Source organism: Mobula hypostoma, chromosome 20, assembly GCF_963921235.1.
Source record: "Mobula hypostoma chromosome 20, sMobHyp1.1, whole genome shotgun sequence".
Classification (NCBI taxonomy): domain Eukaryota; kingdom Metazoa; phylum Chordata; class Chondrichthyes; order Myliobatiformes; family Myliobatidae; genus Mobula; species Mobula hypostoma.
Window position 1 is genome coordinate 37,076,842 of NC_086116.1, and position 13,920 is coordinate 37,090,761.

The following is a 13,920-nucleotide window of genomic DNA, read 5'->3' on the forward strand; positions in this document are numbered from 1 at the left end:
ACCAGCTATGGGTCCTGCAGCAGTGAGGGACGCCGGCGGCGTTGCTGGGTCACCGCGGGAGCGCGCAGTCCATCTCCGAGACTGGACCAGGTTTCCAGGAGCGCGCAGTCTACCGTCCCTATTCGGCACCGCAAAGCCTTGTCAGCCGGGCTATCTCTTTAAGGGTAGTGAGCGCGCAGCGCACGCTGCCGGCCCAGGGCCAACGTCAGCAGAGGCGGGATCCAAACGCGCGGCGCGGGAGCGAGCGCGGTGCGTGGGCTCGGCTGCTGCCTGTAAACAGCGTTGTCTTTGCGTTGCAGGATCCCTCAGACGAGTGGAGGGGGCCGAGCGGAGCCAGACCCAGAGCCGGGAGCGGGAGCCCCCGCCCAGGAGTCGTCAGAGTCCCCAGCCCGGGCAGAGAGTTCGGCAGCCCCGGGCTCGCCTCCGACCCCCGCCAGCATGATGCCCAGCTTCCTGTCGGACGGCCGCCCGCTCAGCGCCGTGTCCTCGGTCGTCAACAAGTTCGGCCTCTTCGACTCCAAAGCCGAACCTGAGGAGGCGGCCCGGCGTCCGGTGTCCGCGCCCAAAGCCCAGTCCGGTCCCCGAGACCCCGGCACGGCCGAACCGCCGGTTTCAGCACCGCGGACAGCACCCAGCACCTTGTGCCCCGTGTGTGCGAGCACCGAGCTGCGGCTGCAGGATCCCGGCGCAGCCAACTACGGCCGCTGTACCCAGTGCCAGCTCCTGGTGTGCAGTCAGTGCGGCTTCAACCCCAACCCGCACATCAGCCAGGTAAGCAGGCACAGCGGTCGGGATCCGCAGCCCGGTGAGCTGGGTCGGTCAGCTTCGCGGGGTTGGATGGGGTGGTGTAGCGGGCGGAGCTTGGGTCCTGGGCATTGGGCAGCCATGGTATTGGGAGGGGCGGGGTTCGAAATACTGTATTTGGGTTTGGGGACGGGACGAGTGGTATTCGGGGCTTTACGGGGCGATATGTTCGGGGTGGAGATCCCTTCGGCGATCAGGCGATGCTGTTGGCTACCGGGCCCGGCTGAGGGACTAACCATAGTAGGCATTTGTTGACCCGGGTCCCCGACATCGTGGCGGGTGGCAGCGACTTGGGGGAGGGACAGGGAACTCAGGCGAAGTCCCCCGCCCTAACCGGCGGTGACAGCTGTTTATTTGGTGAGGAACAGGGCTGTAAATAGACAATCGCCTTCGGTTCTTCGATGTCCGGAACTTGCATTGATTTTCAAAGTCACTGGGTTAGATTTCTTGTCGCCGTGTGATCATTAACGGGCGGTGTTGAGCCGGGAGTTGCTTCAGTCCCCCTCTGTAGGGGTTCAGCGCTGTTTTACACAGTGACCCGACACATCAATATGAAATTTGGCATTGTTTTAGATCGTTGTTGCTTCTCTGGCTAACGTGCAGTGGTCGTCGTTTTCAAGCCGGGGGTGAATGGACTGGAGGCGGTGTACGCTGAGGCCGGGGTGCTGAGGGGGTAGAATCCTGATGATAAACTCCGACCCCGAGCGTGGGGGCATTAAACACCCCTCCTTTGACCACATCTTCCGCTGACCACACCCATAGAAACTAAATCAGTCAACGGTGGAAATGCTCGGCAGGTTGGACAGCGTCAATGGGGAGGGGGGCGGGGTGGAGAGAAATATTCTTTCCCATCACTGACCCGAGTTACTCTGAACAAAGATTGACTGAAAGGTTTAACCTCGTTTATTCTTCCACGGATACTGCCTGATCTGATGAGTTTCTCTCGCATTTTCCTTCTATTTTTATAAATAAACTTTGACCGTGGTTGCCGGTAAATTATTGGATCAGGTCTAACTCAGTAATCTCACCACACTGTATTTGGAAGCAGGGATTATCAGAATCAGGTTTATTATCACTGATTTAGGCGTCATGATATTTAAAGTTCTGTGGCAGCAGTACCGTGTAAAAGCAAAAGATTACTATAAATCACTAAAAGAAATAGTTCAATGGAGAGGAATAACCATTTCGAAATCTGACGGCAGAGGGGGGAAAGCTGTTCCTGAAGTTTTGAGTGTGCATCTTCAGTTGTCGGCATCTTAGTAATGAGAAGAGGGCATGTCCTGGATGGTGAGAGTCTGTCATGATGGATGCTGTTATATTCTTGATGTAGATGCCCCTCATGATGGGGAGGGCTGTGCCCATGATGGAGATGGCTGAGTCTAGAATGCTCTGCAGCCTCTGGTGATCCTGTCCACTGGAGCCTCCATACCTGACTGCGATGCAACACACTCAAAATGCTGGAGGAACTCAGCAGGCCAGGCAGTATCTATGGAAAAGAGTACTGTTTCGGGTCTCGGCCCACCGCGTCAACTGTACTCTTTTTCTATAGATGGTGCCTGGCCTACTGAGTTCCTCCAGCATTTTGTGTGCGTTGCTTGGATTTCCAGTATCTGCAGATTTTCTCTTGTTTGTGACCAGGCTGTGATACAACCCATCAGAATGCTCCCTGACATGTGTCTGTAAAAAAAAAACTGTAAAATTTGAATGCTGATCAGATGAAATCCTTACTGTTTTAATGTTCTGTACCATTAATGATTATCTGGCTAGGGTCATGAAGAGGCCTTCACCTGAGTAGTTGACACATTGCTAATTTGTTCAGATGTGAGGGCTCAGTAATGTCACTCATATAAACACAGACTACTCAGCAGGCCATGCAGCATCCAAAGAGAGAAAAGAGATTTATTGTTTTAGGTTGACTATCTTTAATCACTGCTGAAAGAATGAATAATCAAATGTGTTTTAAGTAGTAGAGAGGAGGATGAGATGGAGTGGGATTGGCTGACACCAGTGGTGCTGGTACTTTTGAGGGAGTGGTGAAGGTTTGCCTATCAGCCAGGGTGGTAACATTGGAGAGAGACAGATGAGAACGAAGAAGGTTATCAAAGCTTGCAGTAGGAACTGGACCAGCTGGAAAACTGGCTGATAAATGGTAGATAGACTTCAATGCAAACACGGGTGAGGTGTTGCACTTTGGGAGGACAACCAAGGGTAGGTCTTGGATGGTAAGTGGTAGGGTGCTGAGGAGTGAGGTAGATCAGAGAGATCTGGGAATACAAATCCATAATTTCTTGAAAGTGGTGTCACAGGTAGACAGGGTCATAAAGAGATCTTTAGGCCTTCATAAATCAAAGTATAGAGTACAGGATGATGTGTTGAAGTTCTATGAGACATTGGTAAGGCCAAATTTTTAATATTGTGTGTAGTTCTGGTTACTTACCTACAAGAAAGATGTTGATAAAATTCAAAGAATGCAGATAAAATTTATTAGGATGTTGTGAGCATTTGAGGCCCTGACTTATGAAAAGTTGAATAGGTGAGGGCTTTATTCCCTTGAGAGTAGGAGAATGAGGGGAGATTTGATAGAGGTATTCAAAATTCTGATGGGTATTGACAGGGTAAATGCAAGCAGGCTTTTCTACTGAGGTTGAGTGAGACTATAAACAGATGTCATGGGTTAAGGGTGAAAGGCTTAAGGGGAACATGAGGGGGAACTTGCCATTTCAGAGTGTGGTGAGAGTGTGGAATGAGCTGCCAGCACAAGTGTTGGATGTGGGTTTGACTTCAACACTTAAGAGAAATTTAGATAGGTACATGGACGGGAGGGGTAAGAAGGGCTGTGGTCCGGGTGTAGAACAGTGGGACTAGGCAGAATAATAGATCAGCATAGACTAGATGGGCCAAAGGGCCTTTTTCTGTACTGTAGTGGTCTATGACTGTATGAGAAAGAAATACAAATTGGGAACAGTGAGCTACTATGCACTGCAAACCTGAAATAAAACAGAATGCTGGAAATACTGTTAAACAATACTGAGTTAATATCACATGTTGTTCATCTTTCATCAGAACTGAGTTATTATCTGGATTGATCAGTCCTGAAGCTAGTGATGTCTCAGATCGGATGACATTGTCAAAGAAGGGAGGAGTGAGATGGGAAATTAAGGAGACAAGTCACTGAGAGCTCAAGATTGTGTCAGATCGGAATCCTTGTCAAAGGAAAGAGGGAGTGGGATGGGCAATTAAAGTGACAGATCACTGGGAGCTGGAGGTTGCTCTTGTGTTCTTGCTTCCCCCATTATGGAGGAGATCATATTGTGAACAATGAATGTAGGGGCACTACATTGTAATAAGTATAAATGAATTGCTGCTTCATCTGGTGGGAGTGTTTGGGTACCTGGATGGTGGGAAGACACAGGGTAAAAGGTTTTCCAGCTGGTAGCATTTGATGGTGTGGGATCATTTGGTGGGGGGTCAGTGGAGATGGAAAAGTGAAGCAGAAAAGGTCCCTTCCGGAAGATCAGGTGGGAGAGGAAGCTGTGTCCATTGTTAGCCTGCCATCAAAGGTGTGGGAGCAGGAAGAAACCTTTGATAAAGGTGAGTATTGGTCAAGCAGAAAGTGAGGACAGGGTTTGTGTACTGAATGAGAGATGAGAGTGGGAGGAAGAAGTAAGGAAAACAGAACACATAAGTGCAATTATGAAGAAAGCATAGCAGCAAAGATTTGGCACGACATCTAAAACTTTGACAAACTTTTATAGATGTGTGGTAGAGAGTATATTGACTGGCTGCATCACAGCCTGTTATCATATGCCCTTGAACAGAAAATACTACAAAAGTAGTATTTTGCCTAGTCCATCATGGCAAAAGCCTCCACAACCATTGAGCAGATTTACACAGAGTGTTTTCACAGGAAAGCAGCATACATCATCAGGGACTCCCAACATCCAGGTCATGCTGTCTTCTCACTGCTGCAAGCAGGAATAAGGTACAGGAGCCTCAGAACTCACACTGACAGGTTTGGGAAAAGTTATTATCCCTCAACCATCAGGCTCTTGAACCAGAGGGGATAACTTCACTCAACTTCACTTGCCCCGTGATTGAATTTTGTTCCCACAACCTGTGGGCTCACTTTCACAAACTCTTCATCTCACCTTCTCAATTCTGATCATTTACTATTTATTATTATGATTACTTTTCTTTATTTTTGTGCTTACGCAGTTTGTTGTCTTTTGCACAGTGGTTGTCTGCCTTGTTGTTGCGGTCGTTCATTGATTCTACTTTGGTAATTGGATTCGTTGAGTATGCCCACAAGAAAATGAATCTCAGAATTGTATATGGTGACATATATGTACTTTGATAATAAATTTACTTTGAATTTGGAACTTTGAACAGAATCAGCTGAGAGGCCTGTCAACTATGGTTGAAGGAAAGCCACACGCAAGGAACAAGGAAGACATTTCAGAAGCATTATGTGGAAGGTATTGCCATGAAGGTGTGTCTGAGCCAGAAATGATGAACTAATGGAGCTCTTGGAGGAAGCAAAGCAGAATGTGGTGTAGTTGAGATAGTTGTGGGTGGCTCTGGGCTCATGGTGTTACAGTTTAATGGCATATTGATGTATAGTGGTAACCACATTCAAGAATACAAGCTCACAGCTGGCCCTGTAGGTAGAAATAATTAAAAATAAAATCATTTTATATTGATGTTTGCTAGGAGCAAAATTGATTGAACATAAGAGATTCTGAAGATGCTGGAAATCCAGTGTAACACACATAAGATGCTGGATGAATTCAGCAGGTCAGGCGGGATCCATGAAGAGGACCAAGCAACCAACATTTCAGGCCAAGACACTTCAACAGGGCTGGGTCAGAAGCCAGTATAAGGAGGTGGAGGGAAGGGAAGGAGTTCAGCTGGTAGGTGATAGGTGAAACCAGGTGAGGAAGAAGGTAAGTGGGTGGGGGAGAGGGGATGAAATAAGAAGCTGGGAGATGATAGGTGGAAAAGGTCAAGGGGTGAAGGAGAAGGAATTTGATAGGAGAGGATAATAGACTATGGGAGAAGGAGAACCAGAAGGAGGTGATGGATAGGAGAGCAGAAGAGAAAGGGTGAGAAGAGAGCCAGAATGAGGAATGGAAAAGAGAGAATGGGGATTGATCAAGTGTAGGGAATCTCCTCCTGTTTGTGTGTGTGTGTGTAGTTAAAAAAAAAACCCACACCTCATATGTAGAAGGAAAACTGATACACAAGCAATGATGGAAAGTTTCATTCAGTGTAATATAACTCTGTCATTTTCACATTGCAATTGGAACTATTTGGGAACAGTGTTAGTCACCAGAAAGAACCATAGAAAATATTGATCGTCTGTTACAATATAAATCATTGGAGAAAACGTTCCACCAAAATCCACAACAATGTTTGGTAGCTCTGCCTATAACTAGGAATGCCAGAGTGGATGCCGTCCCCTCAGAATTTTAAAACAACACATCCACTTTACCTTTCCATCTTTTCTTTTATTCCTGTCTTTTGTTTTCTCTTTATTTAATTTTCAATGGAATCAAACGTTCTGATAGTTCCTGATATGATTTCAGAATCCGGTTTATTGCTGGAACTTGTTGTTTGCAGCAGCTGTAGAAATAGTGAGGTAGTTCTTATGGGTTCGTGGTCTGATCAGAAATCCGATGGCAGAGGGGTAGAAACTGATTTTGATGTTTCAGTCTGATCAGTTGGGGTGCACTATTACTTTCCCTGTCTGGTTAGCTCAATGTAGGTGCACCGACTGGGCTTTCTAATCTGATGGAAAAGTGAGTGGGAAAATGCAATGAAAATCAGTTATTATTCTGTTATCATTCAGACCGATTTCAATCCAGTTGTCACGTTCTCCAACCCTATTCTATCCTGCACTTTGATCTTTGCAACTAGGTACCTGATTTTTTTTTTCTCTGTGTGGCCTATTCAACATTTTGCAAAGAGTAGACTGAACTAAAACTTTGTACCGGTTTCAGCAAATATTGTTAAAAAAAATTTGCACAATGGCCTCTAGTGTCACTTTAAAGTAAGTTTAATTTGACAAAGAGATAATCTAATTTCATTAGTTTGTAATTTGTTTGTGTTCTTCTTTTCCAAGTTGTACACATCAAAATCAGGTTTGTTATCACTGACTTAACTGGCATTTGTTGTTTTGTGGCAGTAGTATTGCAAATGGGGCAGGTGGGTCTCATCTCCATGGTTGGCAGTTCATCTAGCAGAAGGAAGTGGTGTTAAGCCTCCACTGCCTTACAGCTATACCCACTCATGGGGAAAGCTTTGGGAGTGAACCCTGAGGAAAACTCCAGAGCTGGAGTCCCTAAGGCATTGAGTTCAACACTGATTGGCAATTCCTGCAATGCTGTTGGTGCCAAACTGTATCGGTCTCTGCCGTTCCTTTGGATTCATCAGCTACATAGAGAGGGGGCGCCTGCTGGATGGGCAACAGCTTGCTCTACATATCATACTGTCCAGGCTTGCATATCAATGTGGACAGGTGGGACACCTTATCCATGATCAACCCTGACCAATAGTGCAAAGAGATAAGATTGCGATCAATTACAAAATAGTTAAATATAAAAAAGAAATAAAGGTAGCGTTTATTTGTGGATGAGCCTACTAACTTTCACAGCAACTTTGAGGGATCTATAGACATGGACTCCAAGATCTTTCTAAATTCCTACACTTCAAAGCATCCTTTCTTAACCTGTACTCCACCTCCAGTTTTGATCTTGGAAGTGCAGTGGGCATGTCGCAGATGGTGAGGGTCCTTCTTGAGATACCACCTCTTGAAGTTGCCCTTGGAGGGAAGGGGTAGTGCTCATGGTGGAGCAGGCTGCGTCTTCTACCCTCTGCAGCCTCTTGTGATTATTTATATTGGAACAGTTTTTATGTAATTCTCAATTATTAAGTTGCCTTCATCTTTTTTTTTCAAAACAGAGCTCAAGCTTGTGATAAATTGAGCACCCTGGGTTTTGTTATTTACTAAATTATTTCCATTGGCTCTTGTCCTTTCTGCAGGTATATGGTCCACATTTGCACATGCATTCTCAAGATTTATAAATCATCAGGGACACAATCGTGCACCAGACTGATCAGGAAATATGTTAATGTTCCTTTATTTTCATTGGGTCTAATTCCTGAAACTGTCTGACAACAATACTAGAGGTAACCCTCAACACAGACCACCCACCCCAAAAAAAATGTTCAGGGCGAAAAGGAAAAGCTGATGAACACAGGTCATGCTAGTGAAGCCCACATTCCGTCATTGAATATTAAAGCTACAGCTCTGGACAGTATTGAAGGCAAACTTCTTGTCATTTCATTGAAATAAGCGATTTCTAACAAGGTAACAGTCCAACTTTATACTAATACTTTCTTGACTTGTGCCTGCTGGATTCTGAAGGTTTAGTCTAATCTAAGAATTAAACAGCTGGATCCAACATGTCTTTCATTTGGAACACGCATCTACTAAGTGCAGTTTAAAAATAATGCCTTGGGTTTCCTGGTTGGATTCCCTGGTTCCTGCAGGGATTGTGACAAAAATAGCAAGACATCTGATTTGGTAGCTCCTCCCTCTGCAGTGACTATTAAAATCTGAAGGTGTGGCATGTTATTTGTTCCCATTGAGAGTCAGTGAATGACTTGAAACAACCCAGTGTCTGGGAAATGGTATGGGCATGCCGTGCTTTTGATTTCTCTGCATTACATTGCATTTTGAATACACTTGTCAGGTTGCTTAGTTTGAACGTTGCTGGTTCCTGGTGAATGATGAGGTAACTTGTGATTCAGAGCCATGGAATGTCCCATGATGAGCTGCAGATTTCTGCAACTGCTTTGTCATTTTCTACCTGAGGAACCATTTTGTTGCAGTCACGCCGGCATTGTAAGTGCTCATTCCCAACTAATGACATGGTTTTCACACAAACCATCTTGAAGCAGCATGCTTGCTTTCTATTTTCTTCAAGGGAGTGGTGATCTGAAGGTTGATGAATGCACCACTGGTTACAATAATTTAGCTCCTTAAACACAACTGCTGCCATCGATAACTCTTCTTCTCTCTCCTATCATCAGTTAATTATCCAATTAACTACTGGCCTTGCCCAAAGAACTTTCACTTCAGCTTCAGTGCTCTCCAGAGATGATGTAGTAACAGTCAAAACAAAATTTGACTTTAATACTAATTTCATACTTTGATATTCACCATATTCTTTCTCATCTCTCTCATCTTAAGAATTAGGGCCTTTTCCATGTCATGTTGATGTTGTTTGATTAGGAGCCTTTGGAATGGCTTGTGAGCAGTTTTGGGTCCTTCATCTGTGATAGGATGTACTAACGTTGGAGAGCGTTCAAAGGAAGTTCATCAAAATTATTTTAGGATTGAACCGCTTGTCATATGGAGAGTGTTTGATGGCTCTGGGCCTGTATTCACTAGAATTCAGAAGAATGAGGGGTGACCTAATTGAAACCTATTGAATGTTGAAAAGCCTTGAGAGAGTGGATGTGGGGAGGCTGTTTCCTTTGGTGGGAGAGTCTAGGACCACAGCACACAGCCTCATAAGAGAGGGCATCCTTTTAGAATGGAGACGAGGAGGAATTTCTTCAGACAGAGAGTGGTGAATCTGTAGACTTTGTTGCCACAGGTGGCTATGAAGGCCAAGTCTGTATGCATGTTTAAGGCAGAGGTTATTAGGTTCTTTATTGGTCAGGGTATGAAGGGATACGGGGAGAAGGCATAAGATTGGGGCTGAGAGGGAAATGGATCAGCCATGATGAAATGGCAGATCAGACTCGATGGGCCAAATGGCCTCATTCTCCTCCGATGTTGTGGTCTTTTGAATGGTCAGGATGGAAGGCTTAAGAGTATTCTCTTAGTTAACCTGTGCTTTGAGATGTCATTCCTTTTCCAATTATTGCAGTTGATAAATTAGTCAGTACAATTTGGTACCTCTCACGCTTGGATTAAACTGAATTAATGTGGTTGCAGCTATGGGATCTGTATGGCTGGTGGTGAGCCTGGTGTTTAGAGAAGGAAATGCCACAACTAGAGTCATGTCTCCAGATGTGTTAGCAGATCCAGAGAGTTTGCAATGGGCAGCTAGATATCATAGTCCACCAGCTGACAATGATAGGGCAGAGGTTCCAGAGTAACCTGGTTCCTCACCAGTATGTTACAGAAACTCAGTAAGAAGAAGTTTCGACAAAACGTGGATGTGGTCACAGTGATGACGTTTATATAGCACACAGACAGGCTCTTTGGTCCATCACATCTATCCTGTCCATCATGTCTAACTATACCAGCCCCACATGCCTGCATTCATTCCATATTCCTCTATGCCCTGCTCATTCAAATACCTGTCCATATGCCCCTTAAATTTTGTTACAGTTGCTGACTCTACCACCTCCTCTGGTAACTCATTTGAGATAGCAACTATCTTTGTGTGCCCTCTGATCTCTTTTAAACTTCCCTCGCTCCACCTTAAGCCTAAGTCCTCTAGTTTTAGACACACCACCTATGGGGAAACTAGCTATCTACACTTTCTGAGCTTCTGTACCTCTATCACATCACCTCTCAGCCTCTTCACTCGAAGAAACACAGACCCAGTCTATTCAATTACTCATGATAGTTCCAGTCCACAGTTCCAGACACCATGAATCCTTTCTGCACTCTCTCAAGTTTACTCACATCCTGTGGTGGCCAGAACAGCACACAACACTTCAAGTGTGGCTCAGCGAGTGCTTTGTGCAGCAGTGTCATGGTGTCCCAACTCTTGTTCTCAATGTCTGAGCCAATGAAGGTAAGCAAACCGTACATCGCCTTCAACAACCCCCACCCCCATCTTCCTGTTTACGTCTGAGCATGTAGGGCTTGGATTGCTTGTGTAGTTTGAGTATAACTTTAAAATAAAATTGTTTTCTGTTATATTGTGTGCAGTCTGCGGTCTCTGTGTCTCAGATGGAAATTAGATCGATTGTGCCTATTACTTAGGTACAGTTTATGGATAAAAGCAGCACTTTATTCCCAGTTAAAATGTGTTCGTGAGTGAAATCTTTCCCACTGGGAAATGGGGCCACATATTTCCGTGTGCAGTTTACCGTGGTCTATCTAACGTGTTACTGGTAGCCATTGCACACTGAATGGCATTAATAGGTCTCTACCTTGGCATCATCAGGTAGAGCCTCTGGGTCATGCCTGTGACCTTAGTCAAACACTCCTGTGATAAACTGAAGCACCTTGTGCACTTTGTGGTATTTGCTCCTATTGAATGGGAGACCCAGCTGACACAGAGAGAGTTGACTGTCGGCTAACCAGCCGCCCCTATCCTCCATAGGCTCAGATGCTTTCTCAGTTTCAAGGCCAAGATGCTCATTCCAACATAGAGCCATTCATCCTGGAACGGGCCCTTCAGCCCAGTGTGTCTGTGCTGAAGCCTCAGCGTTGCCTCGGTATTGACACACTGGGGGCTGTGGTAGAACAATGGACCCTACAGAAAATCCTGGCAGTTCTGGACAGTGTTTCTCACCCTCTGCACACCAACCTGGCTGAACAGGGGAGCACTTTTAGTAATAGACTAAGACAACTGTGCTGCTCCAAAGAGCGCTATATGAGGTTATTCTTACCCTCGGCCATTAGGCTCCATGATGAGTCAACCTACACCAGGGAAGTGATGACCCCCCCTCCTGTCAGACTTTGTGGTAACTTATTTTTTTATTCTTTCTACTTCTCTTCTAATATTTATATCTGTGCACTTGTAATGCTACTATGACACTGTAATTTCCTTTGGGATCAATATAGTATCTATCTATCTATTGACAACACATCAATCCTAGAGGCTTCAGGCTGGCAATTTCTGACAAACCAGATGTGTTGCAACCCAGGGAGGAGGCCAAGTTATGTCCAATTGAGAAGTAACAATTGCTACAGAATCTCCCAATAGATTACATTCTACCTGCACTTTGCTGATGAATAACAAATTCACAGGCTCAGTTTTTCCAGCGGGAGATGAGACATGACTTGATACAGAAAGTCCTTTGGTCACCCACGCATATCTGAACTATTCTCTGTAGATGTCAAGGTCACCCTGTCTCTTAGCTCCCTGATCACTTGGACCTTTCCACCGGTTGCAATGATGTCTCTGTACTTGGCCGGTGATAAGCTCATGTCCTTTGATCTCAGTGGTGTCTTGAGGTCTTGGCGTTGGAATTTTCTGCTATTGCTGCCTCCCGCTGGGGCAAGAAGCCATTGGTTTCACTTGTGCTTTTCAGGGTTTCTATAACCAACCCCAGTCTTTGGTGCAACAGGAACGGTTTCTACGCTTCCAGGTAGATGTGGATCACCAGAGAGCTTTCCTGATGGTGAATGCCATGCTTAAAAGCACAGGTGACTCCATCGTCAAGAAGATCAAACAGGCAGACAGCACTTACCAGAGGGAATATCCACTGGGACAAGGTCTACTCTTTCCGTGACTCCTGATACCAATTGCCATCCTACCTTAGACACCAAGTTACCAAGTTTTGCCTCACAAGCACCAGATTGCTTTTCTAACGTGTGATTCCTTAGTTTCGAGCAGTGCAGTGGTACCCAGCGAATGTATAGGCAGTTTCCATGTGGCATGTGCTACACAGTTTAGCCATGTGGGCAGAAAACAGCTGGTACTGGAGGAGCAGCAAGCTGGCATGGAGCCTGAGGGACATGCTGAATAACAGTAGGAGCAAGTGGAGCTCTCTCCCTCTCTCCCTCTCTCCCTCCTTTCCCTCTCTTGGCACTCTGGCCCTTCCTTCACAGAATCAGATTTACTATCACCGGCATGTGACATGAAATTTGTTAACTTAGCAGCAGCAGTTCAATGCAATACATAATATAGAAGAGGAAAAAGATAATAAGTAAAATAAAAATAATAATAATAAATAAGTAAATCAATTACAATATACGTATATTGAGTAGATTCAAAAATGTGCAAAAAACAGAAATACTGTATATTTTTTAAAAAGTGTAGTGTCCAAAGATTCAAAGTCCATTTAGAACTGAATGGCAGAGGGGAAGAAGCTGTTTCTGAATCACTGTGTGTGTGCCTTCGGGCTTCTGTACCTCCTACCCGATGGTAACAGTGAGAAAAGGGCATGCCCTGGGTGCTGGAGGTCCTTAATAATGGATGCTGCCTTTCTGAGACACCGCGTCCTGAAGATGTCCTGACATCTATTTCACTGATGAACATGCCAGGTCTCTTCTTTCTGCTTCCTAATTCTCCCATGTGGCCACCACCGAGTCCCTGCATTTGAAAGCTCATGTCCCTCAAGCAGGGGTACAGAAATTGCAGAATCTCACTTGGTCCAATCAGAAACCAGTCCCATTTTAAAACGTGTTTCAGTGTGCAAACCATCCCTGCAGTGTGTCTGATTTCTGTTTTATTTGAAGGGAATTCTGTTTCTCACCATGTTTAGCATTTCTGATATGCCAGTTTTTACACAACTAAAAATTGGTGCGGCATGGTAGCATATCAACGATGTACGGGTTCGGCTTTGTAAGTTGTGAGCATGCCATGTTGGCACCGGAAGTGTGACAATTCCATCCTCAGCTCATCCTTGGACTATGCTGGTCATTGACACAAACGATGTACTTCACTGAATGTTTTGAGGTACACGTGACAAAGAAAAGCTCATCTCTTCAAAGTAAAGTAAAACTCTTTGTTGGCTGGTAAATCAAAATAGATGTACATTATTCTAGCCCCGGTAATAATCCAGGAAATTGTATTTGGTAGAGAAGTTTCATGTACTTACAAAACTTTGAACCATTTGGTGAAAGTTATTTTATTTGGTGATACAGCCCGGTGTTGGCCCTTCTGGCTCTTCAAGCCAGACCGCGACAACCCTGATTAGCTTTAACCTGATCTCGGGGCAATTTACAATGTTGAATTAACCTACCCAGTGAGGTCTTTGGACTGTGGGAGGAAACCAGCGCACCCGGGGAAAACCCATGCATTCCACAGGGAAGACGTACAAAGTCCCCTTACAGAACGGTGCCGGAATTGCACTCCGAACTCCGGAATGCCTCCAGCAATAGTGTCGCACTAACTGCTCCCACGGTGTGTATTAAAA

General features: G+C 45.2%; 1 protein-coding gene across 1 annotated transcript in view; it reads left to right on the plus strand.

The window, feature by feature from the left end:
- Positions 1-320: 320 nt before the first annotated feature.
- The window catches only part of pcloa (piccolo presynaptic cytomatrix protein a), a 385,443-nt gene continuing 371,843 nt past the window's right edge, over positions 321-13,920 (plus strand). Inside the window, exon 1 of the mRNA XM_063073096.1 lies at positions 321-771. Coding sequence (XP_062929166.1) covers positions 439-771 — 333 coding nt within the window. The 5' untranslated portion in view covers positions 321-438. The remainder of the gene's footprint in view (positions 772-13,920) is intronic.